The following is a 24,731-nucleotide window of genomic DNA, read 5'->3' on the forward strand; positions in this document are numbered from 1 at the left end:
TCAGGTGGTACCGAATGTTAGCAGATTGAAGCATACAGACTACATACTGCCAAAACCCCAATTTTTATTTTTAAAAGGACATTTAGATCACAGGACCCTGATAAGACACCTACCAAATACAATTATGTGCTACGAACTTGTATAAACTATGTCCTACACAAGCAGATCCACTGTTATGCTTGTAATTCTGCAGGAATCAAATCCCTGATGGCATGATAGGCCATTGGTTATCTTTCTTCACGTCTTGTCAAGTGAGAGTTGGCATTAGTACAGATTATCAGATTAAAGAAGCAGCCCTAAGTTTGAAGTCAAGATTGGTGGATCTTTTGACAAACAGGCAATCAATCAAAATGGCTTTTTGGGCCCCTATGCAATTTATTTCTAGAACTGTACTGCTGAAACTGGAGTGGATCATTATGAACGAGAACAAGAATTGAAAATACAACACATTTCCTTTTCTCTTGAGTCTGTTCTATAGCCTTCTTTAGTTCTGGATGAAAGTTAACCAAAGTAATTAACAAGTCATCCAGCATCCTTACTGTACAGTACTATACATACTTACTATTAGTGCTGTTAAAAACTCTGTAATTGTTTGTTTTTTTAACATTATTCTTGTATGTGCCTCTTCATTGGGCCACATGCTTAAAGTGATACTCAACAATTTTTTTTTTATAAAGGACAATTCTAAAACCAATAAGAAAAAGCTTAAGACTACTTATTTACAAGCCCCAGAATTTAATTTATTTGGTTATTTAAGGTTTGGTAATTTTTTTCCTTTCTGAGAAAATTGTGCTGATGGCGTATGTAGCCCATGGTATCTTTGAGAATCTAGCCCATGGTTTTTTACACTTTCAGAATTCCCTTGGAGAAAACATCTTTTGTCTCCTGAAAATGCATTACAATTTAGGTTTCTTGTATTTTGTACAAGAGAGCATGTGCATTGCTGTTTCTTATTTTCTGGTTGAGAGAGGCCATCTATTTGAAACTCCTGACATTTTCAACTTTAGGTAATTTGAAGTGGGAGGGAATATTGTTCGCTTTGAAAGAACCTGGCGTAAACCTTAATACAGTACTATGCAAATTAGAATTTCTCCCAGGAAGATCTTTTATTCACCATTTGTAATGTTGTACATGTATATTTTTCTTCTTTCTAATGAGAATGATGTAGCTGAAATGTTTACATATGTGCCTTACTTTAAAACCTGTAATTGAGGGTTTCCAATAAAAATGCAGCAAGTGAAATGGGCTCGTGAGGTGGACATAAGACCTTATAACTGATTCCACTTGAAGGGGTCGGTTTATCAACAGACACTATTTATTAAAACTCTGAGAATTACATCACCATATAAGAAAAATACAAATCTCTTTCATTCAGACCTTATTTTAAACACTCCTGTGCATTGCAGGTTACACAGAACAGGGAAAGATGCAGTGAGTGTATTTTTTCACTGAATCTACTCCCTAGAGTTAGAATCTGTATCTTTCAAAGCTCTGAACAAGCATGCCCCTTTAATAAAGCAAATGTTTCTTTTGAGCAAAAGAACAACCCACAATGTTCTTCTGTCAGAGCATTAAACTAGCACTATTACTATAGATCTGTACTGTCTTTGGAGATGCATTTGTTATGGTTTAATCACTGTAGTGAAGGTTGAGAATCTTTTAATAGTGACTTTACAGCTGACCAGTCGTGCAGTTTTATTGCTTTTCCTGAAATGTGATGAATTGCTGAACTCAATAATTAACCACATGAGAAACCACTGCATATGTACAGTACAAGCTATATAGTATAACATGGTCATTTGAATATTACATTTTTATGATTTGGTGATGTAACTTGATTTTACAGCTCAAGATGGCATATCAAACTATTTAAAGTATACAGCTATGGCCAAACATTTTGTATCACCTAGAATCTTAGGATTGAAAAAAACTATATGTCTAACATCCATCAACAGTCCAAAGCACCTTTGACCACTGTTCCATAGTCCAAGTTCTGTATTCTTGTGCATATTTTAGCCTTTTAGTCTCATTCCCCTTTCTTAACAGAGGTCGTATTCTTACTGCAACACATCCTTTAAGTCCTGATTTCAAGAGTGACCTTCGTACTGTTGATTTGATGGACAACAACACATGTGCCTTTGCCAGTTCCGTTGTCAATTCAATGCTTGTCTTCTTTCTATTCCTTAAGGATATTATCTTCAAGTATTGTTCATCCTTATTAGACAGCTTTTTGGGTCTTCCAGTCCTGGGTTTGTCAATTACAGATGATGTCTCTCTGTACTTGTTGATTATGCTTCGGATACCACACCTTGAAAATCGAGTGATGCAAGCTATTTCACTCAATGTTTTTCCTTCTTTAAGCAAGTCAAGGTTGTTATAATAGTAGAAAACACTAGTGGAGGATTTGAGTAAATTGTTGATGCTCATAATGCATCAGTGTAGAAGAATACAACATGTGTAAGACTTTTGCACAGCCCTGGGTAAGGGCGTCTGATAATAAATAAATAAAAATAATAATATACAGGCTAACTTCACTATAACGAACTTCCATGGGACCTGGAGAGAATAATGACAAAATGGCAAATTTGAATTGAACATAAATATATAGTACTTTTATGAAGATTCCTTCACATTGATCAACATTTAAACTGTATTGTGACAAGGTACTCGTGTCACGTGTGGGTAACCACATTGCAAGACAGAGAGACATGGGAGTTGGAGTTTAAACGCCGGCACAGGTGCACAGGATTTATTAACCACAAAATAGAAAGTAAACAAATGGGTCATGTGACGCTACCAACGATGGTAACGCACAGAGGACACATACAGAAGACTGTGCAAAATAAAACACAGTACAAAAACTACAAATAAAAGGTGCCACACAGGGCGAGCACTAACCTTACTGAATGAGGCGTCCCACTCCAGGAACCGGCTACACTATGTAACCCTCACTATACATTAACTTGGGATCAGTATCCCCTAAACTAACCTATTCTTATGACAACTCCTTGCTTCTTCATACGGCCTTGGCTGGGCATTGCCTTCACACGTACCGTGTTGCAGTCTGTAAACAATCATTTGATCAAACATAAGAACTCCAAAAAGCACATAAAAAAAACGTTTCCACATATAAACTACACCATTCACTAGATGTGATCGAAAAATGATAAACTCTGTTTTAGAGCAGGTGCAGTGACTTTTTTATTGTGCTGATTAACAATTGACATCACGAAGATTCTGCAAAATGATCTGTCGATCTTGAGCAGGTGTTGTCATTGACAGTGTGTGTCTGGTTATACCGTGTTGCCAGGTCTGAAATTGCCAGGTCTGAAATTGCTGGCTGTGAGCACCCAAGACGGCGAGCCACAGTACGCTACCCAAGTCCAGCCTCCAAAATGCTGATTGCATGAAAGCGCTGCTCTCTTGACAGACGTGGCATATTGTTTTTTTTCTGTGATTTTCTGTATTGCTTTTATTCAAGCTTACATTTCAACAGCTGAAATCACTCCATATCCAGTGTGCAATCAACTGTTTCACTAATTAGGTGATTAAGTGCATATGCTTCAGTCATAGTCATTCAAGCATGTCATGGTCAAGGATGAATGATCGAGTGATTAAAAAGAAACCAAAAACATTTTGCTAATGTCCATCATTTATATACCTTATTTTTTTTCGATGTTATGTATGTTATAATAGTGATAAGTTTCTTTTAATGCTCGGTGTATGTATATCTATAGCTGTCACTCGATTCAAATATTTGATCGGTTAATTTATGGACATTAGTTGATTAACCGGTGCACATTTTAAAATAAAGGTAACAGTCTTAAAGTGGGTCCTGCACAGTAATACTTAAACAAAAAATACTAGACATTAATAGAATACAAGTAGAACACAGACGTTACATTGTGCACTTACATTAATGTGTTGGAGCGTTTCGTTCTTTAAATCCGCAGAAACTGTCGGCATCCAATGCAAACTTTGCAATTTCAAAATCTTGTGCTATTTTATTCCTAGTAACTCCCGTTTCAGCGTTGAAAAGATCTCTGTTTAAATATAAACCCATTGTTTTAGAAAGATACTCAGTAGAGCTATTAGTACACATTACAGATTTGCATTATTGTTGGGTAATTTGCAAGTGCATTGCGGGTTTACAATAAAACAAAAAATATACAGGTTGTTTTCATTTGCTCAAATAAATTAAAAGACTAAAACTGAAAAGCAGAACACAGAAGTTAAATTGCACACAACTGTACTGGTACTTGCATAATGAGTTGGAGCGTTACTTACTGATTGTTTACTTCCAAAGAATGTCGGAACCCGTCCAATACAAACTTTTTTTTTTTATCTCGATGCAAACTTTTTTATATCTGTCACAGCAGCACTCTTACCAATTCTGAAATCATGGGCTATTTTATTCCTATTAACGCCCTTTCCAGCAGTGAAAAGAGACATCGCTCTTTTTTTTTTTTTTTAATTGTAAACACACTTGCTGTAGCCTTTTGCATTGGCGCATGACTCACGTTGATGAAACTTTGATCAGGGCGGGTCAGGGTGGATATGTGATATTTTATAACGTGAAAAAAAATTCTGCTTGATTAAATTGTGAAAAACTGAATCTCTGATCAATTCATTAGTTCATTAATCAGCCTGATTAATCTGATATATATATATATATATATATATATATATATATATATATATATATATATATATATATATATATATATATATATATATTAACAAGTAGTTGTCATGCCATCAAAAACCTATAAATACCTCCAATGTTTTGATTCAAACACAGGCTCCCTTGAGAAAGATATGTACAACATATCGAAAGGTTAATCAAGACTGATCCTCAGAGCCAGCATTGCTAGATATAATAAATATATAAGTTTATATAAAGTAATGTTAATTAGAATTAATACAGATTCAAAGATAGAAGTAAAAATGTATTAGCTCATTAAGCATATTTATATATATACTGTATATGCTCAATATAGCTCGCAGTCTCGACTGTCTGCCCTTATTCATATTAGCGGCCAGTTTTACTGGCCTTGCTCTCCAAAGCTACTCTGTTGTACACGTTTAGATGTTGGTTGATGACAGTAGTTTGTATTGATGTTTTTTGTCAAATAACCTCTATATAGCCTCCTTAAGGTATATCGAGTCTGTGCTGTATGTCGTATATGTCTCTTTGAAATTAATATTTATTGCATGATAACGTATTCATCATAATGCAGCCCTGTAAAACTGGTTACTGGACAAAAACATTTTTGTCACAAGTTGCAGGAAAACTACCCAACTGAAGACAAGAGAGGTGACTGCTCTCATTCAGATAAGTCAATTATTTTGACAGAAATGTGCAACACTATGACAATTAAAAGTAAGTCCATGGGGCTGGGGGCTTCAACTAACTCACAAGCTGTTGGTGTCTTTCACCTCGGCTCGAATAACAATTAATTGTGAAACTGAAGAAAGCGTCCCGTTTGAAAAAAGTTGAGAAAAACAAAAAATTACTACTTGACTACCCTCCTCCCCACCCACCTTAAATCCAATTGGCTAACACAGAAACATCAGCCATGACCTTAAGCTTCAGCTTCTCAGAGAATTGCCATCTTTTGTTTTCAGCTATCGCTTTATCACCATGAACAAATACTGATATCTTGAGTAGATTGTTTATTGAACTGTGCAATACACATCACTGTGTTTTGCCAGCCCTCCATTTCTTTACTGTTGTCATCAGACTTTGGATTATAAATAAACCACCATTTCACCAGTACTTTGTTGTTTGTCATTGTCTTGAGCACTGCATCACCTCTACACCTGCGCACTGCAAACCACCTTGCCAAACAGATACAGAAACACGAGGGATATAATATAAAATAATGAATAGGTTGCTGGGATAATAGATTGACACAGAGCAAAAGAAGAGACTTCACTGTTCATGAGTTATAGTTGCTGCCCTGTATAAAGGGGATATGTGTTATTATCCCAATGCACTCCACGTGTCATCATTCTTAGAGAAATCTAAAAGTATGTTGTCAACTGACAAAGGGTATAAACAAGGTCAGGTCCAACCTTTCTCACAGACAGAAATAAATCTTAGATCCTATTGAGATCCTTTTGTACCCTGTCTATATTTTACATAGCATGTCAATTGTATATGTCATGTCTCTCACTACATTTCATTTTATGTATCACCATACTTCTTAATGCAGTTAATTCGACCTGTTTTCTTTGTACTGTACCTAGATGCACTGAGCGAATGTTTCTGTTTTCTGGAATTATGAAAGTAATAAGTAAGAATTGTTGTGACTTGTGAGGCTCCAGTGCTTTCCACTCAGTAATTGTGCTTAAATTTGGAAGTTGCACCTGGGCAGGGGCACTCTCCATGTGGCTGGAGGGGGAGGCTGCAGTTGGAGGGTTGTTCTGGCCCCTCTGCAGCAATATAACGTTGGTGTCCCAATGGAAAGAGATGGTGGATGTCTATTGGCCACTACCCACTACTGAGTCTTGCAATAAGGTCATCGTAGTGGCCATGGACTGTTTTACGAAGTGGCCAGAAGCATATGCACTTCCCAACCAGTGCGCAGAGACTGTGGCGAAGGTGCTACAGCGCATCTCACATGTGGTGTACCAGATCTGGCCGAGCAGCCTAATAAAATAGCCTTGGTGCCTAAAGCGCAACTCCTGGATTCTTATGTGTTAATTCTACAAACATGCAACAATACATTAGTTAGGGTAACTAATATTTTATATGCCTCTTTTCCACTGCACAACCAAGTCATGCCAGGACCGTACCAAGCCCTCGCGGTGCGATTAAGGGGAGTCTGGGTTGTTTTTCCACTGCAGAGCCGAGCCGTGCTACTGACATCACACACAACGAAAGACAGTTGTTATTAATTAACTCAGTTTGCCAAAAGATGTGCAAACAAATGGAATTCAAAAATTAATAGACCAACGGTACAGCTATATCTTGTATCTCTATATTTTGTAAATATATTTAGGAATGTCTTTATAATCAACAAATTTTACTGATTATATCAATTTACCTACGAGTGCAACGAGAGCCGTAGTTGTATGTATGGTACAGCTGTACAGTATTTTGTTTGACTATATTTTTGTAATTAAGTTTAGAATTGTTTTATTTTCACTTTTTTTCTTTATATTAATATAATAAAGGTCAAGGATGAGAAATTTGGTAGAATTTTGTGTTTTGCGTGTGTGAGTTAAGTGTACCGTACCCGCAGTTATGTCCATTTGCTTCAAATCGTCAGAAATTTGGGCATAAACTTTTTCATTTCTGACGCACAACTCCAGATCTTCCTGAACACTTCTATCTGCCCACATAGAAACTAGAGCCTGCACTTCCTCAGCGTCCCAAGTCTGTACTTTTCTCTCATCACACTCGCTGCCCACCATGTTTGTTGTTTTTCTTTCTGGAGTGTACTGACTGATGCAACGTAATGAAGAAAATCCTTAACCCCTCCCTTGGCTCAGCTCGCAGACGGATTCAGACAATAGTGTATAGCTGCAGCCAGTGCGCGCCCCATCTCATGGATCCAAGCTCATGCACACTAACTCCACCCCCCACACTGATCCCACCCATAGGAAGTAGCACTGGTTGTAATAATTAAATGCTCAACTGTCAACTTTAAAGTTTAATAACTTTGGATGTACACATGATAGAATCAAACTGTGAATGGCATATGAAAGCATAATTCATGCTCGCTGAAATTAAATATTAGCATAACATTTGAATCATGAGTTCATATGCCATTTACAGTTTGCTTCTATCGTGTGTGCGTCTACGGGGGGTAATGATTAAAAAAAAAGATAGACCATAGATTGTTCAAAATCATGTAAATGGCTAATCTTTTTTGGTTCTTGTTATGCAAATGAATGCAAATTACTGTAGAAAAATTGTTTTAATTAAAGCGTACTTCTAAAAGATTTCTCTATAGATTGTCCTTCGCTACTTTGCCATTCAATTGTCTGTGTTTGTGCCTATTGCAACAATACCAACTGATTCACACAAACTATAGATCTGCCTAATCTTATCAAATAAAAGGAAGAATTACATGCCCCACTTCTCATTTCATTTACATGCTGGGTTAGCATTTAGGTATACACAATAAAGATAGGAAGCTGAAGCTGGCTTCTTATTCTAGTCTATTCTCTCAGTTTTCTTATTCACATCCCAGCTTCTTGTTCAGTCTTTGAAGTTAATATGCCAATTGATTTATCAAAGTTGAATAATTAGCCTTGTGTTTAATCATGCTCTGCCACTTTTTTTCTCTGTACCAGACGAGGAGCACCCCCTCAACAAGTGTCATGTTTATTTAACTTTATGAAATAAATATTTACAATTATTATTTACATACTGTAGATTTACAAGCACACTGTGAATACAGATCCAGGGTGGCAGTGCAGGTGTAATACCAGGATCTGTTTTCACAGATTCATGTGCTGCATCCACAGTTCTGTGAGCAGTATCTGGGAAAGGATAAATATCCTTGGGCCACTTATTTCTCAGTACAAATCCTAAATGATTGGAAGGGCATAGGATAAAACATAGGAGTATTGGTATGGGTTTATGAATTATTTTAATGTGTATATATGTAATAATAACAAAATGAGATGACACTGAGCTTCACTATACCTTCAAGAGACAACCTTGAAGGCTGTTGAAGGAGGAACTGATGAAGAATGCTTGACCGCTCCAAACAATAAACCATTAACAGTTTCTGTCATGAGGTGATAGTTCTGGACACATCTGATGAAGTTAATAAAACTTTCTAAAATGTATTTATTATATGTAGTTACAGGACCAATTGGAAAGTTCAGGAATTTATTTTGTTTGTTTATTGAAAGGTCACCTAAGAACAAAAGGGTCTCTACGAGTCATTAAAATCTTGTCTCCTGTTGTCCAATGGGAGGCCGAAAGGTTTGGACAGGTTTTGGTTGGGTTAGGGGTAGTTGCACTACAGTGGAAGTTATTGCCTGAAGAGAAACCAACCGTAATCTGGAACATCTGCCTCCAGCACAATATTCATCTGATCCAAAAACTGTCATACAACAATAGGCTCTAGGATATAAAGGACAGAGCTACTGTTTGTGACATACCTGAATGGTTTATATTTATAATAAATTATCATATTTAAAGACTTCTGTATGTTTTCCGATTGATAAACTTCTGGATTGAAGTTGTTCATAAAATATTAATCTTAATTGTATGTCTGGGGTATCCACACAAAATCCAACAGTAGATAATCTACACTGACTAAATCCCACACTTTCCTGCTTTTCTGTCTCAAGAACAGGCAAAATTGTTTACATAGAACTTTATTAAATATTGATACGTAGGCGCTTTCAGGCTCGATAAGGATTGGAATGAGAGGAACTGACAGATGAGGCAAAGGAACACGAGTAAAATTGAACAAAAACCTTTATTTACTAATAATGAAAATAAATCAAAGCACAAAATAAAAATGCAAATTAAACTAGAATGGACATTTCTAAAAAAAAACATTTGTCTAAGCTATAAACAATAGTCTGACCTTTCAGGAGAGGTCAAAGGTCAAAGTCAGGGCTATTTTTGGATAGATTATATATGGTTTCCTGTGTCTTCAATATTAACTAGAGTTGCAAGCAACTTTACGGCTTCCTAGTCTCTATCGTGATGTTTAAGCATATCTATCGGTCACCATCCACGTGACCAATCAGCTTCAATCGTGGATGTTTCTTTAAATAAGGTTATACAGCTCTGAAGTTTGAAGAGTTTTACCATAGTAACCATGACCCTATCTGCACTCTCTATGGAGTAATGAGCCAGTTTTACATTTGACCAATATGTCTTCTATAACAACCATGACCCTACCTGCATTCTCAAAGGAGTTATAAACCAGTTTTACATTTGATCTTTAGGAGAGGTCAGAGGTCACAGGCAATGACATTTTTTCATGGAGCATATATGTCTTCAATATTAACCTTGGACAAACTTAAGACAGGACCTTGCCATGAGTATGTATAGCAATTCACATGTTCTGCATGCCAGAGTCCTGTGAGCAATATCCGGGAAAGGAGCCCTCGCTGTAAAAGCCTCTGACAACTCCTTGTCTCCCATCTCCAACATACCCTGGAGGAAAGCCTTTAAATCTACTCCAACAACTCAGGCACTCGGAAACTGGGAACACTTTGTAATATGCTTTTTTATTTTCTTCTGTCCATATTGAAATGCCTGTGGGATAAAAAGAAAAAATGATATATATATATATATATATATATATATATATATATATATATATATATATATATATATATATATATTAAAGTAGCATTAAGGCTGTTCAAACAAAAACCTCAAAAGTGAGTAAACCACTAGTTAAGTCTGATACACAACCTTAACTGTGCTGCACCATGATGCAGCATAGGTATGACATCACATATGACACCAGCAATGACGTTATTCATGACATAATTAATCTACTGACAAATGCTCACTATAGGAACTATAGGAACATAACACTGGGAGGGAGGCACAGATTGATACTATTCATTGAAGACATATATCCACAGCTAAAATACAATTTACAGACATTTAATTTAAGCCTATAATCACACTGTGATAAAGTTGCTAGTTATTTTTTAAATGTATTCATTATTTAGTTTAAGTAGCACATTTATTTAAAGGAACATAAATTTAATCTGGGCCATTATAATAATATAAGAAATGTAACATTAGGCTATGCAGCCCATCTGGCTTGCTCAGTTCCTATGGCTAAAATCAAACCGGCATATAACCTGTTCCAGTTAATAATAATATCATAATCTTTATTTATAGAGCACCTTTCATACCACAAGGTTCAAGGCAGTGCACACAGAATAAAAAGAGAGAGACAAAAACAATATTATACAAGAAGGTAACAGAACACAAAAAAGATTCCATTCAGAATTATTTAGAAATGCATAAATTGATGAATAAAGGTTAGATTAAAGAGTATATTAATATATACAGTACTGTGCAAAAGTTTTAGGCAGGTGTGAAAAAAATGCTGTAAACTAAAGTAAGAATGCTTTCAAAAATAGACATGTTAATAGATTATATTTATCAATTAACTAAATGCAAAGTGAGTGAACAGAAGAAAAATCTCAATCAAATCCACATTTGGTGTGACCACCCTTTGCCTTCAAAACAGCATCAATTCTTCTAGGTACACTTGCACAAAGTCAGGGATTTTGTAGGCATATAGTCAGGTGTATGATTAAACAATTATACCAAACAGGTGCTAATGATCATCAATTCAATATGTAGGTTGAAACACAATCATTAACTGAAACAGAAACAGCTGTGTAGGAGGAATAAAACTGGGTGAGGAACAGCCAAACTCAGCTAACAAGGTGAGGTTGCTGAAGACAGTTTACTGTCAAAAGTCATACACCATGGCAAGACTGAGCACAGCAACAAGACACAAGGTATTTATACTGCATCAGCAAGGTCTCGCCCAGGCAGAAATTTCAAGGCAGACAGGGGTTTCCAGATGTGCTGTCCAAGCTCTTTTGAAGAAGCACAAAGAAACGGGCAACGTTGAGGACCGTAGACGCAGTGGTCGGCCAAGGAAACTTACGGCAGCAGATGAAAGACACATCATGCTTACTTCCCTTCGCAATCGGAAAATGTCCAGCAGTGCCATCAGCTCAGAATTGGCAGAAAACAGTGGGACCCTGGTACACCCATCTACTGTCCGGAGAAGTCTGGTCAGAAGTGGCCTTCATGGAAGACTTGTGGCCAAAAAGCCATACCTCCAACGTGGAAACAAGGCCAAGCGACTCAACTATGCACGAAAACACAGGAGCTGGGGTGCAGAATGGCAGGATGGCAGCAGGTGCTCTGGACTGATGAGTCAAAATTTGAAATATTTGGCTGTAGCAGAAGGCAGTTTGTTCGCCGAAGGGCTGGAGAGCGGTACACGAATGAGTGTCTGCAGGCAACAGTGAAGCATGGTGGAGGTTCCTTGCAAGTTTGGGGCTGCATTTCTGCAAATGGAGTTGGGGATTTGGTCAGAATTAATGGTCTCCTCAATGCTGAGAAGTACAGGCAGATACTTATCCATCATGCAATACCATCAGGGAGACATCAATTGGCCCCAAATTTATTCTGCAGCATGACAATGACCCCAAACATACAGCGAAAGTCATTAAGAACTATCTTCAGCGTACAGAAGAACAAGGAGTCCTGGAAGTGATGGTATGGCCCCCACAGAGCCCTGATCTCAACAACATCGAGTCTGTCTGGGATTACATGAAGAGAGAGAAGCAACTGAGGCTGCCTAAATCCATAGAAGAACTGTGGTTAGTTCTCCAAGATGTTTGGGCCAACCTACCTGCCGAGTTCCTTCAAAAACTGTGTGCAACTGTACCTAGAATTGATCCTGTTTTGAAGGCAAAGGGTGGTCACACCAAATATTGATTTGATGTAGATTTTTCTTCTGTTCACTCACTTTGCATTTTGTTAATTGATAAATATAATCTATTAACATGTCTATTTTTGAAAGCATTCTTACTTTACAGCATTTTTTCACACCTGCCTAAAACTTTTGCACAGTACTGTATATATATATATATATATATATATATATATATATATATATATATATATATATATATATATATATATATATATATACACAACCACACACATACACAGATACACACACAGTTAACAAGAATATATATTTTTACTAAATGGCTTTATTGTAAAGTTTATTATCAATGTTGTGATGTACTGTATAACAACATGAATCTTCAGCTTATATATGAGTGGAAAATAAACAAAACAATAAGTATAACAGGAATAATAAGGAAAAAAGACACAATACCAAGATCTAGATTTTTTTGTCATGGTTGATTTTCTACCATCTCCCATCCCTCATCCTTAGCCTCATGATAGCTTTCTACATCCATCCCCCTCCCCACACCTGACACCCTCTATTTGCAAAACTGTCATTTACCAGTCATGTATTGTTATAAATATTGCTGGTTAAAAACATCAACTACAACTCTTGTAAGGGTTATTGAACTCGTTCGTCTTAGAAAATGACAGTTACAAATTTGGTGAATTAAGTAATTTAAGAAATCTATGAAAGTCAATAAATCAGACAACAACATCGTTTTCAATGAAAAGTACAAATACTGTCTGCTGTTATGCATTTTTAAAAACACATTTATGTTTATTTTATTGTTACTCATTTATATTTTAGGTTGTGTAGATTTTCAAGGCTAACTTCACTATAACGAACCCTTCTATAATGAACACCCGTTTTTAACGATCCCAACAGCAAGCACCGATTTTTTTCAATGCAAATGATCCCTATTAGAATGATCATGTACAGGATCGACCAGGATACAACGATCTCAGTACTGCGTGACACTGAACTTTCTCCAGTGTCAAGTGTGTTATTCTCTCAGTGAAAACAAAGACCACGGTTGACAAATTCAAAGATAACGCTAATTCAAAGATGACCTATTGTAGTACGAATCATGCATGACGAATGAAAGCGTTTTCTGTCCGTCATGTTCACACAAACTCCAACCAGGCAACGGGCGAGAGGAGCAATCTATGCTGGATAGTTTTTTTTCAAGAGAAAGGACATGTAATTACTGTATTCAGCATGTAAGTGTATCATTCTTTCCTTTTTCATTTCTTTACTGTTTTCTTTTAAACATACCTGTAGCAGGGCGATTGTCCTGCACAGGGGGAAATTAGTGTTGGTGTAATTTATATGTGGAAACGGGTTTGTTTTGTGTGCTTTTTGGAGATGTTATGTTTGAGCAAATGATTCTTTACTGATGACTTGCTGCCTGCCTGTCTTCTGTATGTGTCCTCTGTGCGTTACCATCATTGGTAGTATCTCGACCCGTTTGTTCACTTTCTGTTTTGTGTTTAATAAATCCTGCGCGCCTGTGCCAGTGTTTCATAAGAACATAAGAACATAAGAACATAAGAAAGTTTACAAACGAGAGGAGGCCATTCAGCCCATCTTGCTCGTTTGGTTGTTAGTAGCTTATTGATCCCAGAATCTCATCAAGCAGCTTCTTGAAGGATCCCAGGATCAGCTTCAACAACATTACTGGGGAGTTGGTTCCAGACCCTCACAATTCTCTGTGTAAAAAAGTGCCTCCTATTTTCTGTTCTGAATGCCCCTTTATCTTATCTCCATTTATGACCCCTGGTCCTTGTTTCTTTTTTCAAGTCAAAGAAGTCCCCCGGGTTGACATTGTCTATACCTTTTAGGATTTTGAATGTTTGAATCAGATCGCCGCGTAGTCTTCTTTGTTCAAGACTGAATAGATTCAATTCTTTTAGCCTGTCTGCATATGACATGCCTTTTAAACCCGGGATAATTCTGGCCGCTCTTCTTTGCACTCTTTCTAGAGCAGCAATATCCTTTTTGTAACGAGGTGACCAGAACTGAACACAATATTCTAGGTGAGGTCTTACTAATGCATTGTAGAGTTTTAACATTACTTCCCTTGATTTAAATTCAACACTTCTCACAATATATCCAAGCACCTTGTTAGCCTTTTTTATAGCTTCCCCACATTGTCTAGATGAAGACATTTCTGAGTCAACATAAACTCTTAGGTCTTTTTCATAGTTCCCTTCTTCAATTTCACTATCTCCCATATGATATTTATAATGCACATTTGTATTGCCCGCATGCAATACTTTACACTTTTCTCTATTAAATTTCATTTGCCATGTGTCTACCCAATTTTGAATGCTGTCTAGATCATTTTGAATGATCTTTGCTGCTTCAACAGTGTCTGCCACTCCTCCTATTTTTGTGTCGTCTGCAAATTTAACGAGTTTGCTTACTATATCAGATTCTAAATCATTAATGTAGATTAGGAATAGCAGAGGGCCTAATACTGATCCCTGTGGTACACCACTGGTTACCTCACTCCATTTCGAGGTTTCTCCTCTAATCAGTACTTTCTGTTTTCTACCTGTTAACCACTCCCTAATCCATATGCATGCATTTCCTTGAATCCCTACTGCGTTCAGTTTGAGAATTAATCTTTTATGCGGGACTTTGTCAAAAGCTTTCTGGAAATCTAAATAAACCATGTCGTATGCTTTGCAGTTATCCATTTTCAATGTTGCATCCTCAAAAAAGTCAAGTAGGTTAGTTAGACATGATCTCCCTTTCCTAAAACCATGCTGGTTGTCTCCCAGGATATTGTTACCATATAGGTAATTTTCCATTTTGGATCTTATTATAGTTTCCATAAGTTTACATATAATAGAAGTCAGGCTTATTGGTCTGTAGTTACCTGGTTCGGTTTTGTCTCCCTTTTTGTGGATTGGTATTACGTTTGCTATTTTCCAGTCTGTTGGTACAACCCCTGTGTCAAGAGACTGTTGCATGATCTTGGTTAGCGGTTTGTAAATAACTTCTTTCATTTCTTTGAGTACTATTGGGAGGATCTCATCTGGCCCAGGGGATTTGTTTATTTTAAGAGCTCCTAGTCCCTTTAACACTTCTGCTTCTGTTCAACTCCAAGTCCCATGTCTCTCTGTCTTGCAATGTGGTTACCCACACACGTGGGCAACAGGGGTACCTGGTCACAATACCGTTTAAATGTTGATCAATGTGAAGGAATCTTCATAAGTACTATATATTGATGTTCAATTCAAATTTGCGGTTTTGTCATTAGTCTGATACAGAAAAATGCCAAACCCTATTCACCCTGATATAACGAACATTTCTCCAGGTCACATGGGGGTTCGTTATAGTAAAATTAGCCTGTATATAGAATAATAGATGGGCTTCAGAGTTACAGGAAAATAATTCCATCAAGGGTTTCTGTGACGTCATAAATTACGAGACAGAAGGTCGAGTAATTTATACTGTCACAGAAACTCGAGATGGAATTGGTTTCCTATAACTCACTGAAGAGGCCCATCTATTATTTTTTTCTTATAATACGTGAATACCGTTGTGATGCTAATATAAAGAAGACGAGGTTCAGCAGTACAGCTGGGGGTTTATTAAACGTAATGTTTCAGTGCTGTACAGACGTTCTATGTCGTTATCCGCTAGTGCTTCAGCTTTATTTGGATGGCTGCCTTTACCTTGTTTAAATTCCCGTTCCTCTCCAGTTTCTCTGAGATACGAATGTACCAGCTGTACATCTTTTTTTTTTTTTAACGTAGTTTCATTTTGTTGATCATTAATGTTCATTTCTGTACTGTGGGTGTTGCTGAGTGATTGAAAACGAGGCATTTTGTGTTTGAATTGAAAGTGACTGTCTCGAGGAGTCAAAGTGATTTTTTTTTTTTTTTAAAGTTAACAGTAAACGGGAGTCTCCTCGTCAAAATGGGAGACTTGAATTATTTTCTCAAATTAGGTCTTTTAGGTCGTTCTAAACTATTGTATTAATTGTAATGTGCATTATTCAAGACATGGGACTAAACTAAACGTACACTACACTACTCACGCTCCTCTTCTCCAGTTGGTTGAAATAAAACAGCATGGTTAGTTGGTTTCGTTTTTACAATGTTACGCCTATCCCATTGCGTCATTGTAGGAGTGGAGTTAGTGTACGCGAGCAATTGCATGAGCTTGGGTCCATTATGCGTACTGGATGCAGGTTTACCCGTCTAGATTCAAATGTCTTCTGAGGCAGTAGTTTCACGGTTTGGTTCTCGCTGGGCACGACAAATAGCCAGTGGAGAACCACCCGTACCCGTACCATACCCAGCCTTCACGGATGGGAAGTGCCAGTGGAGAAGGGGTAATACCCATAATCTAGTAATTTGTAATGCATAATATTGTTTTATTACCCTAGTATGTGGCAATGGTTTTAAAACACCATCATTATACAGTACATAAACGAAAGCTTTTTTTTTAAAATAAATTGTAATGAATAGTGGTGGTTAAGCAATTGTAGTGATCATAAGAAAGTACAGAGTAAAGAGATTTTAAAAAAATACATATCGCTTTAAGATTTTTTTAATATTATTATTTTTTGTTTGCATTAACTCTGCAAAGACATTATACAAAATACTTGAATTATTTTGTTATATTGTGCTATGGGTCTATTATGATGATTGGTTCCGTGCAGTTCAATTACACTATTTTAAAATCTTTTTTATATGCTCCAATCACTGATAACACGATGTTGTGTGCTCTAAAAATAACCCATCAGCATTTTTCTTCCTTGCACATGGTTGGAGTTAAGTACATAAGTCAAGCGGCGCCGTTAGTACAGTTGGAAGAACTACACATGCACATCAGACTAAATACTTATTTAGTGCAGCAGAAACAAGTATCACAGATAAATGGTTAAAAAAAAGGGGGTAAGGGGTGGCTTGAGAGGAAGAGAAAAAAAGCCACGAGTGATCAATAGCTGGCTGTCTTGTTGAAAATTGCTGCAGTGTTTTAAAGGAGTCGTGTATTCTAAAGGGATTGACAGAGCGGGGCAACTGAGCCACATGTCACATGTGCTTCGTAGGAAGAAACGGGGCATCTGCAAGCTGGAGGAGGATGCTGCGGCAAGTGATTCACAGAGGGCTTAAAGCTTCTTTTTACTGGCTCGGCTTATTTGTTAGCAAGCATCCAGTGTTTTTCCTCACTGTTCCCACAGTCTTAACCATCATTTTTGGATCCACCGTCGTGAGCAGATTTAAGCCCGAAACAGACCTAGAGATTCTGGTTTCCCCGACCCACAGTCTGGCAAAAATAGAAAGAAGTCTGGCGAACAGTCTTTTCCCCATCGAGCAGTCCAAAAACAAGCTGTATTCAGACCTGCACACTCCTGGCAGATATGGCAGGCTGATCCTGCTCTCGAAATCCAGGGAAAACATTTTGGAGCTACCCAATCAAGTCCTGCAGGTCCACAAATCGGTGCTGGATTTGAAAGTTAATTATAAAGGTTTTAATTACACTTTCGCGCATCTGTGTGTCATGAGCAATCGGGATAAGACATGTCTTTTGGATGATATTATTTCGATTTTCGAGGACCTCCAGCAAGCTGCCGCTTCAAACAGCACACCTTCCAGGGTGCAAGTCAGCTATCCAAACACCAGATTAAAGGTAAGACGGGGTGCGAATGTCCAATTAAAGATACAGCGTTTGCTTCCCAATCTGCATGATACATAATAATAATAATAATAATAATAATAATAATAATAATAATAATAATAATAATAATAATAATGCAGGTGGCCGTTGAGGTTTATGTAATGTAAACGGTTGCTGCACTTATTTTCCACTGGGAATTCCAAGGTACTGCAAAATTTACCTGCCAAACGCTTCATTTAAAAAGGAAATAAACATCTAGGTAGGTACTTCAGTAAATATAGTTGTCACCGTGTAGGTCTAATAGTAATCAACAAGTAGTTAAATATTATTGTAAATGCAAGTTAGCTAGCCAGCCACTTTAAATATGGTTATTGTTTTTGATCCCGGATTTCAAATCCACTTTCTCTTTGTAAATCCGTCTATTTATAAGCATCAGAAACGTGATTCGTTTTATAAATATGCTGGACACCTTCTATATTCTGGAGCTTGAAGCTGGTTAAAAATAAACAACAGCAACAGCAGCCTTCATCACTGAGTTTATTTGGTATTAGTGAATGTACAGTGTAAACTACCATATTCAGTAGACAGATTCTGAAAGATGCACATACCTTCTTCACATGTGAAGGTGAACTAAGACTTTATATGACGGCAATTGGCGATTTCTGCAGCCTTCACAGGCGTTTGCTGTGCTCTGTAACGGACCGTGACTACGAATGGGATTTAAATAATTTGATGGTGCCTAATTTCATGGTTATAGCTTCACTAATATAGCAAGTGTAATGTTGCATATGAGGTGTTCGATTTCCATTTTCCTTTTTCATATGAATAGAAGAGCTGCTAAGTGAAGCAGGATTGATCTGCCCATATGTGATGCAGTATTGTTTTAACACCATTGAGATATAATGAACTGCCTTCACATTTCATATGCAGTTCTTTGCAGGCCAATTTGGATCACTGGTGGTTTCATAAGTAGCAAAACTGATCACCCCCTAGGGTCGTTGATTTTACTGCACCTGTGCTATTAGAGTTTGAAAAATAACATTCTCTGGTGGGGAGGAAATATGTGGTCTTCAGTTTGTACTATATGTTATTAGGTAAGTTCCTGATGCAGAATAGACAAGAGATGCAATGCAATATTTTTCTGTCTTATCACATACAGTACTTGACCATACAGTATCTTTTGTGTGCCATTTAAAAAGAAACAAAGTTATATACAAACCAAACACGAAAGTAAAAAAAAAGGTGGAAAGTTTGTTGTGACATTATAATGTTTACCAATTGCATTAGGTTTACATTTTTAAATCAACACTGCAGGTGATAAAACATGATATCACAGCTGTAGCAACACATGTATTTTCCCTTTACTGATATATGTGGTTAGACACCACTAATAAAATGACATATAAAAGAATGGCGTAAATAAAAGCCATTGATCATATCTCATAAAACATATAGCAGTAGAACTGCAAAACTGAAAACAAAACCATGGAGAGATCTGAGCGCTCAGCTTTCTGAAGACTGACAGCTAATACATTACATTGAATGCTTGTCTTGGCTATAAAACAACTGTGGCTAATGGAATATGTATATTGTTTTTAGAACCAGCCTTATACGAGAGCTGTTTTTTTGCAGATTTCCTCATTGCTAGGAATCATGGAAGTGACATCATTTCATGACTCGTAGAAACACGTCCATTGGAAGGACAAACGCAATATAAAGTCGATTAGCACTAAATCGGTTTAAAATTGCAGTGAAAAAGGCGTAGATTGAAGCAGCACTTTTTATAAATGTACATATTTCAGTGAAACCTAATTTTTAACAAAGGTCCATTCGATGACTTGTGCCAGGTCAAAAACACAGCAAATTTATATTTAAAAGATGCATTTCCATGTGCTAGAAGAGGTTTTCTTTTGTGTGTGAAAATGATCACACTGGATTTCTTAAAATGGTTGGATAATTGTAATCATCACTCAATTAGATACATTTAGTTTGTAGGCTAGGTACAGTAGTTCAAAATATCAATTCAAATGCACAAATATATTTGTGAAAAATGGATACTTCTATTTTATTGAATTCAATATCAGGAGTAGATTAACCAGTCCTAAAAAATACGACTGCATTTGGCAAAACGACCTCCTGAATATTTTTCCCACTGTATGTGTGTTACCAGTGTTTAAGAATACTGAACTATAAGTCAGTGATGCACAAGAGGGTCAAGATAGTTTGTTTTTCTTATATATCTGTCTAAAATATCAGGTTTACAATATCTTTGATGAAAACATTAGCCTACTTGCTTCCTTTGTCAGCAACACGTGTGGCTCAACTTGGTGAAAAGCTGGATATATGGTCTTCCCCTGATGCAGCAATCCTTTACTGCACCAGCCCACGCTAGAACACTGATCATTATATATTAGAGAGACAACATTAAAGTATGTAGCTATGAAAATGATTTTGCTTCAGCTAGTTGACATATTGATAAATGTGACAGGATTCTAAATATCCATGCTATTTTTTCCAAATCGTAAATTATTAAGCTAATTTTTAAAAGGCACTCACCTAACTATTCTGATTTTGGATAATTCAATGCAGTTTATTTTTGTACATTAACTGTCAACATCTTTTGATGGTGGCAACTAGCAACCAATCTGATTAATTTGAATGACCTATAAATTAGCCTGCAATTGGGAATACTACAGGCTCCGCAAACAAGCATTGCAATTACTCAGATGCTGCGCAGCTAAAATCAGATGGTATTGCTAAGTGGATCTCTATGTCAGAAGTGTTTTTGGCGCATGCTACATCATAGAGGTGAAGTAATGCTGTCAGCCAGCTTATATAGACATATTTAATGGTTTGAAATATGGTCTTATTATATTGTGGTATGTGAGCATGAGATCCCTGTGACACCTAACAAAATACTAGCTGCTATTTTTCAGAATATTCTGAAATATTTAACACGTCAGAATTAATGATAAAAAGTAGAGCTACCTGTACAGTTCGTAATATAAATATTTATGTTTTTGTTTTCATGCTGGTTGTAAAGGAATGGGTAATTTAGGCTAATATAAAATGGCACCATTAGGGGGCAGACTTATTTAAATACTATACAGAATTGGTCTGGGCGAGCAAATTTCCTTCGCTTGAGAAAAACATCATATGGGGACATAATTAAATCCTTGTATATCCTTCACATGAAAGACACACATTCCTGGTGCCTCACTGGTCAGTTCCAAAGGGAAAATAAATTCAATTTTGGAATTTGATCACTGACGTTGCTTGCTTCACACCACAGACTGTGTGACTGTTCCCATTGTGGTTCACTATGAAAGGCGCTATATACAGACGTGCTCAAATTGGTACCCCTCCACAAAAAACGAAGAATGCACAATTTTCTCTGAAATAACTTGAAACTGACCAAAGTAATTGGCATCCACCATTGTTTATTCCATATTTAATAGAAATCAGACTTTGCTTTTGATTTTTTATTCAACATAATATTGTAAATAATAAAACAAATGAAAATGGCATGGACAATAATGATGGGACCGCTAACCTAATATTTTGGTGCACAACCTTTAGAGGCAATCACTGCAATCAAACGTTTTCTGTAGCTCTCAATGAGACTTCTGCACCTGTTAACAGGTAGTTTGGCCCACTCTTCCTGAGCAAACTGCTCTAGCTGTCTCAGGTTTGATGGGTGCCTTCTCCAGACTGCAAGTTTCAGCTCTTTCCATAGATGTTCGATAGGATTCAGATCAGGACTCATAGAAGGCCACTTCAGAATAGTCCAATGTTTTATTCTTATCCACTCATCTGTCCAAAGGATATTCTCGCAGAAGGATTGTGGCTTGTCAATATGCATTTTAGCAAATTCCAGTCTGGCTTTTTTATGTTTTTCTTTCAAAAGTGGAGTCCTCCTGGGTCTTCTTCCATGGAGCCCACTTTCGCTCAAAAAGCGACGGATGGTGCGATCAGAAACTGACGTACCTTCACCTTGGAGTTCAGCTTGTATCTCTTTGGCAGTTATCCTTGGTTCTTTTTCTACCATTCGCACTATCCTTCTGTTCACTCTGGGGTTGATTTTCCTCTTGCGGCCGCGCCCAGGAGGTTGGCTACAGTTCCATGGACCTTAAACAACTTAATAATATTTGCAACTGTTGTCACAGGAACATCAAGCTGCTTGGAGATGGTCTTGTAGCCTTTACCTTTACCATGCTTGTCTATTATTTTCTTTCTGATCTCCTCAGACAACTCTCTCCTTTGCTTTCTCTGGTCCATGTTCAGTGTGGTGCACACAATGATACCAAACAGCACAGTGACTACTTTTCTCCATTTAAATAGGCTGAATGACTGATTACAAGATTGGAGACATGTGTGATACAAATTAAAGAAACTAATTAGTTTGAAATATCACTATAATCCAATTATTTATTATCTTTTCTAAGTGGTACCAACAAATGTGTCCAGGCCATTTTAGAATATCTTTGTAGAATAAGCAATAATTCATCTCTTTTCACAGCTTCTTTGCTTTATTCTATGACATACCAAAGGCATGCAAGTATACATGATAAAATAGCTTTTAATTTCATCACTTTTCAGGAGGAATGAAGCATTATTTCAATGAGCTGCAAGGGTACCAACAAATTTGAGCACGTTTGTCAAATAAAGATTGATTGATTGATATCAATGTATTCTATTGCTTTCCACTTGCTCGCCACACATCTGGTGTGACAAGGGCTTTAGAGTTTAGCTGCGCATAATAGTTATTTTAAGACTGTTGTGTTCTAAACACTTTAAACATGTTTGTTTTGCAGGATGGCAGGATTTCTTTCATTGGCCACCAGTTGGGAGGGGTCACATTTGCAGCAAACAGCAGAGATCAGCAATTCAAGACTGCCAGAGCAGTCCAGATTACTTACTACCTCCACAACTATGGCAACGCAAACCAGGACGTCATTGCTGAGAAATGGGAAAATGAATTGTCCAAGCTCATGCTCAAACTCTCTGCAGTCAACGAAGACCTTTATATCCAATCACTGACCTCATTCAGTCTCTGGAGAGATTTTAATAAAACGGGCATGTTGGCAAGGAGTGAGGTGTTGGTGAGTCTGGTGCTGATTCTGCTGGCAGCCACAGTCTTCAGTTCTATGAGGGACTGCCTTCGAGGAAAGCCTTTCCTTGGGCTGCTGGGTGTTCTAACTATCTGCATCGCCAATGTTACTGCAGCAGGGATATTTTTCATTACAGATGGAAAGTATAATTCTACACTTCTGGGAGTCCCCTTCTTTGCTATGGGTAATTATTTCTCGTCATTACAACTGATAACGATGTATGAGATTATAGCAATTCATCCAAAGCCGTTTTTATTTTTCTGTATTTTCTTCCAAAAAGCACCCAAGGGCTAATACATATATTCAATATGGTGTTCCTAATGCGTTTCACTCAATATGCATTGCATTATGGGTGTTTTAAAATATGTTTTTTAATGTGTTTTACAGTTTGAGCACATAATTTGCACTAAATATGAGTTGTTCTACAATAACACCAATGACCATGGCCCCAAACCTTGAGGCATGCAATTAAAAAGACTGCTAATCTAGGTCTTTTCAGAGGTGGTTACAAGGTGTATAATCAGATTACTCTATTTTAATTTACAAAGCACATCATTATTAGTATGACCATACAATAAGTCTGAGATTGTCTATAGAGAAGCAGATGAGAAGGGTGACTTAGGAGACCTGTGTCTCAATGTTGCAGGGTTAAGGTGGTACTGTTCAGTCCCTATGTGTAGCTCCCTTATAACAATTCAATGCTTATCTGAGTTTTCTGCAGGAGACAAAATGTCTTGCAATATTAATTTTGGTGGAGTTGCAATGATAGCAATGCCTTATCCTCTGTGGTTACCTTTACAGTGTCATCAAGCAGGTCATTCATACAAGTAATGTGTCCTAATTTAAACATAATGTGAAGACCTGATATTTATTATTATTATTATTTATTTCTTAGCAGACGCCCTTATCCAGGGCGACTTACAATCGTAAGCAAATACATTTCAAGTGTTACAATACAAGTAATACAATAAGAGCAAGAAATACAATAACTTTTGTTCAAGTAAAGTATAAGTGTGACAAACCACAATTCAATAATACAGCAGATAATAGTGATAGTTACATCAGGGTATGATTAAATACAAAGTACTACAGGTTGAACACTTGGCAGATTACAGTATTCTGAAGTACAGGATTAAATGCAGTAAAATAGGGGGCAGATAAGAGCAAAATAAAGCACATTTACATGAAGGGTGATAGTGTCCCAGGATACAAACAGAGGAGTTCTACAGGTGCTCTTTGAAGAGGTGAGTCTTAAGGAGGCGCCAGAATGTAGTCAGGGACTGGGCAGTCCTGACATCTGTAGGAAGGTCATTCCACCACTGCAGAGCAAGGGTGGAGAAGGAGCGGGCTCTGGAGGCAGGGGAGCGTAGCGGAGGTAGAGCTAGTCTTCTAGTGCAGGCGGAGCGGAGAGGTCGAGTGGGGGTGTAGGGAGAGATGAGGGTCTGGAGGTAGCTGGGTGCAGTCTGGTCAAGGCATCTGTAGGCTAGTACAAGAGTCTTGAACTGGATGCGAGCGGTGATCGGGAGCCAGT

At 37.3% G+C, this 24,731-nt stretch overlaps 1 protein-coding gene and 1 long non-coding RNA gene across 2 annotated transcripts in view; one reads left to right on the forward strand and one right to left on the reverse strand.

Moving 5' to 3' along the window:
• Nucleotides 1-1,111: 1,111 nt before the first annotated feature.
• LOC131737392 (uncharacterized) lies at nt 1,112-4,260 on the reverse strand. The gene is made up of 3 exons (XR_009329004.1): nt 3,916-4,260; nt 2,899-3,064; nt 1,112-2,556 (listed from the first exon to the last, which is right to left on the reverse strand). It is a non-coding gene; the product is annotated as an uncharacterized LOC131737392 (long non-coding RNA).
• Nucleotides 4,261-17,241: 12,981 nt separating this feature from the next.
• LOC117410784 (patched domain-containing protein 1) overlaps nt 17,242-24,731 on the forward strand; it is a 32,591-nt gene continuing 25,101 nt past the window's right edge. Inside the window, exons 1-2 of the mRNA XM_034017609.3 lie at nt 17,242-18,101; nt 22,904-23,384. Coding sequence (XP_033873500.2) covers nt 17,508-18,101; nt 22,904-23,384 — 1,075 coding nt within the window. The 5' untranslated portion in view covers nt 17,242-17,507. The remainder of the gene's footprint in view (nt 18,102-22,903; nt 23,385-24,731) is intronic.

The sequence above is a fragment of the Acipenser ruthenus genome, chromosome 6 (genome assembly GCF_902713425.1).
Source record: "Acipenser ruthenus chromosome 6, fAciRut3.2 maternal haplotype, whole genome shotgun sequence".
NCBI lineage: Eukaryota > Metazoa > Chordata > Actinopteri > Acipenseriformes > Acipenseridae > Acipenser > Acipenser ruthenus.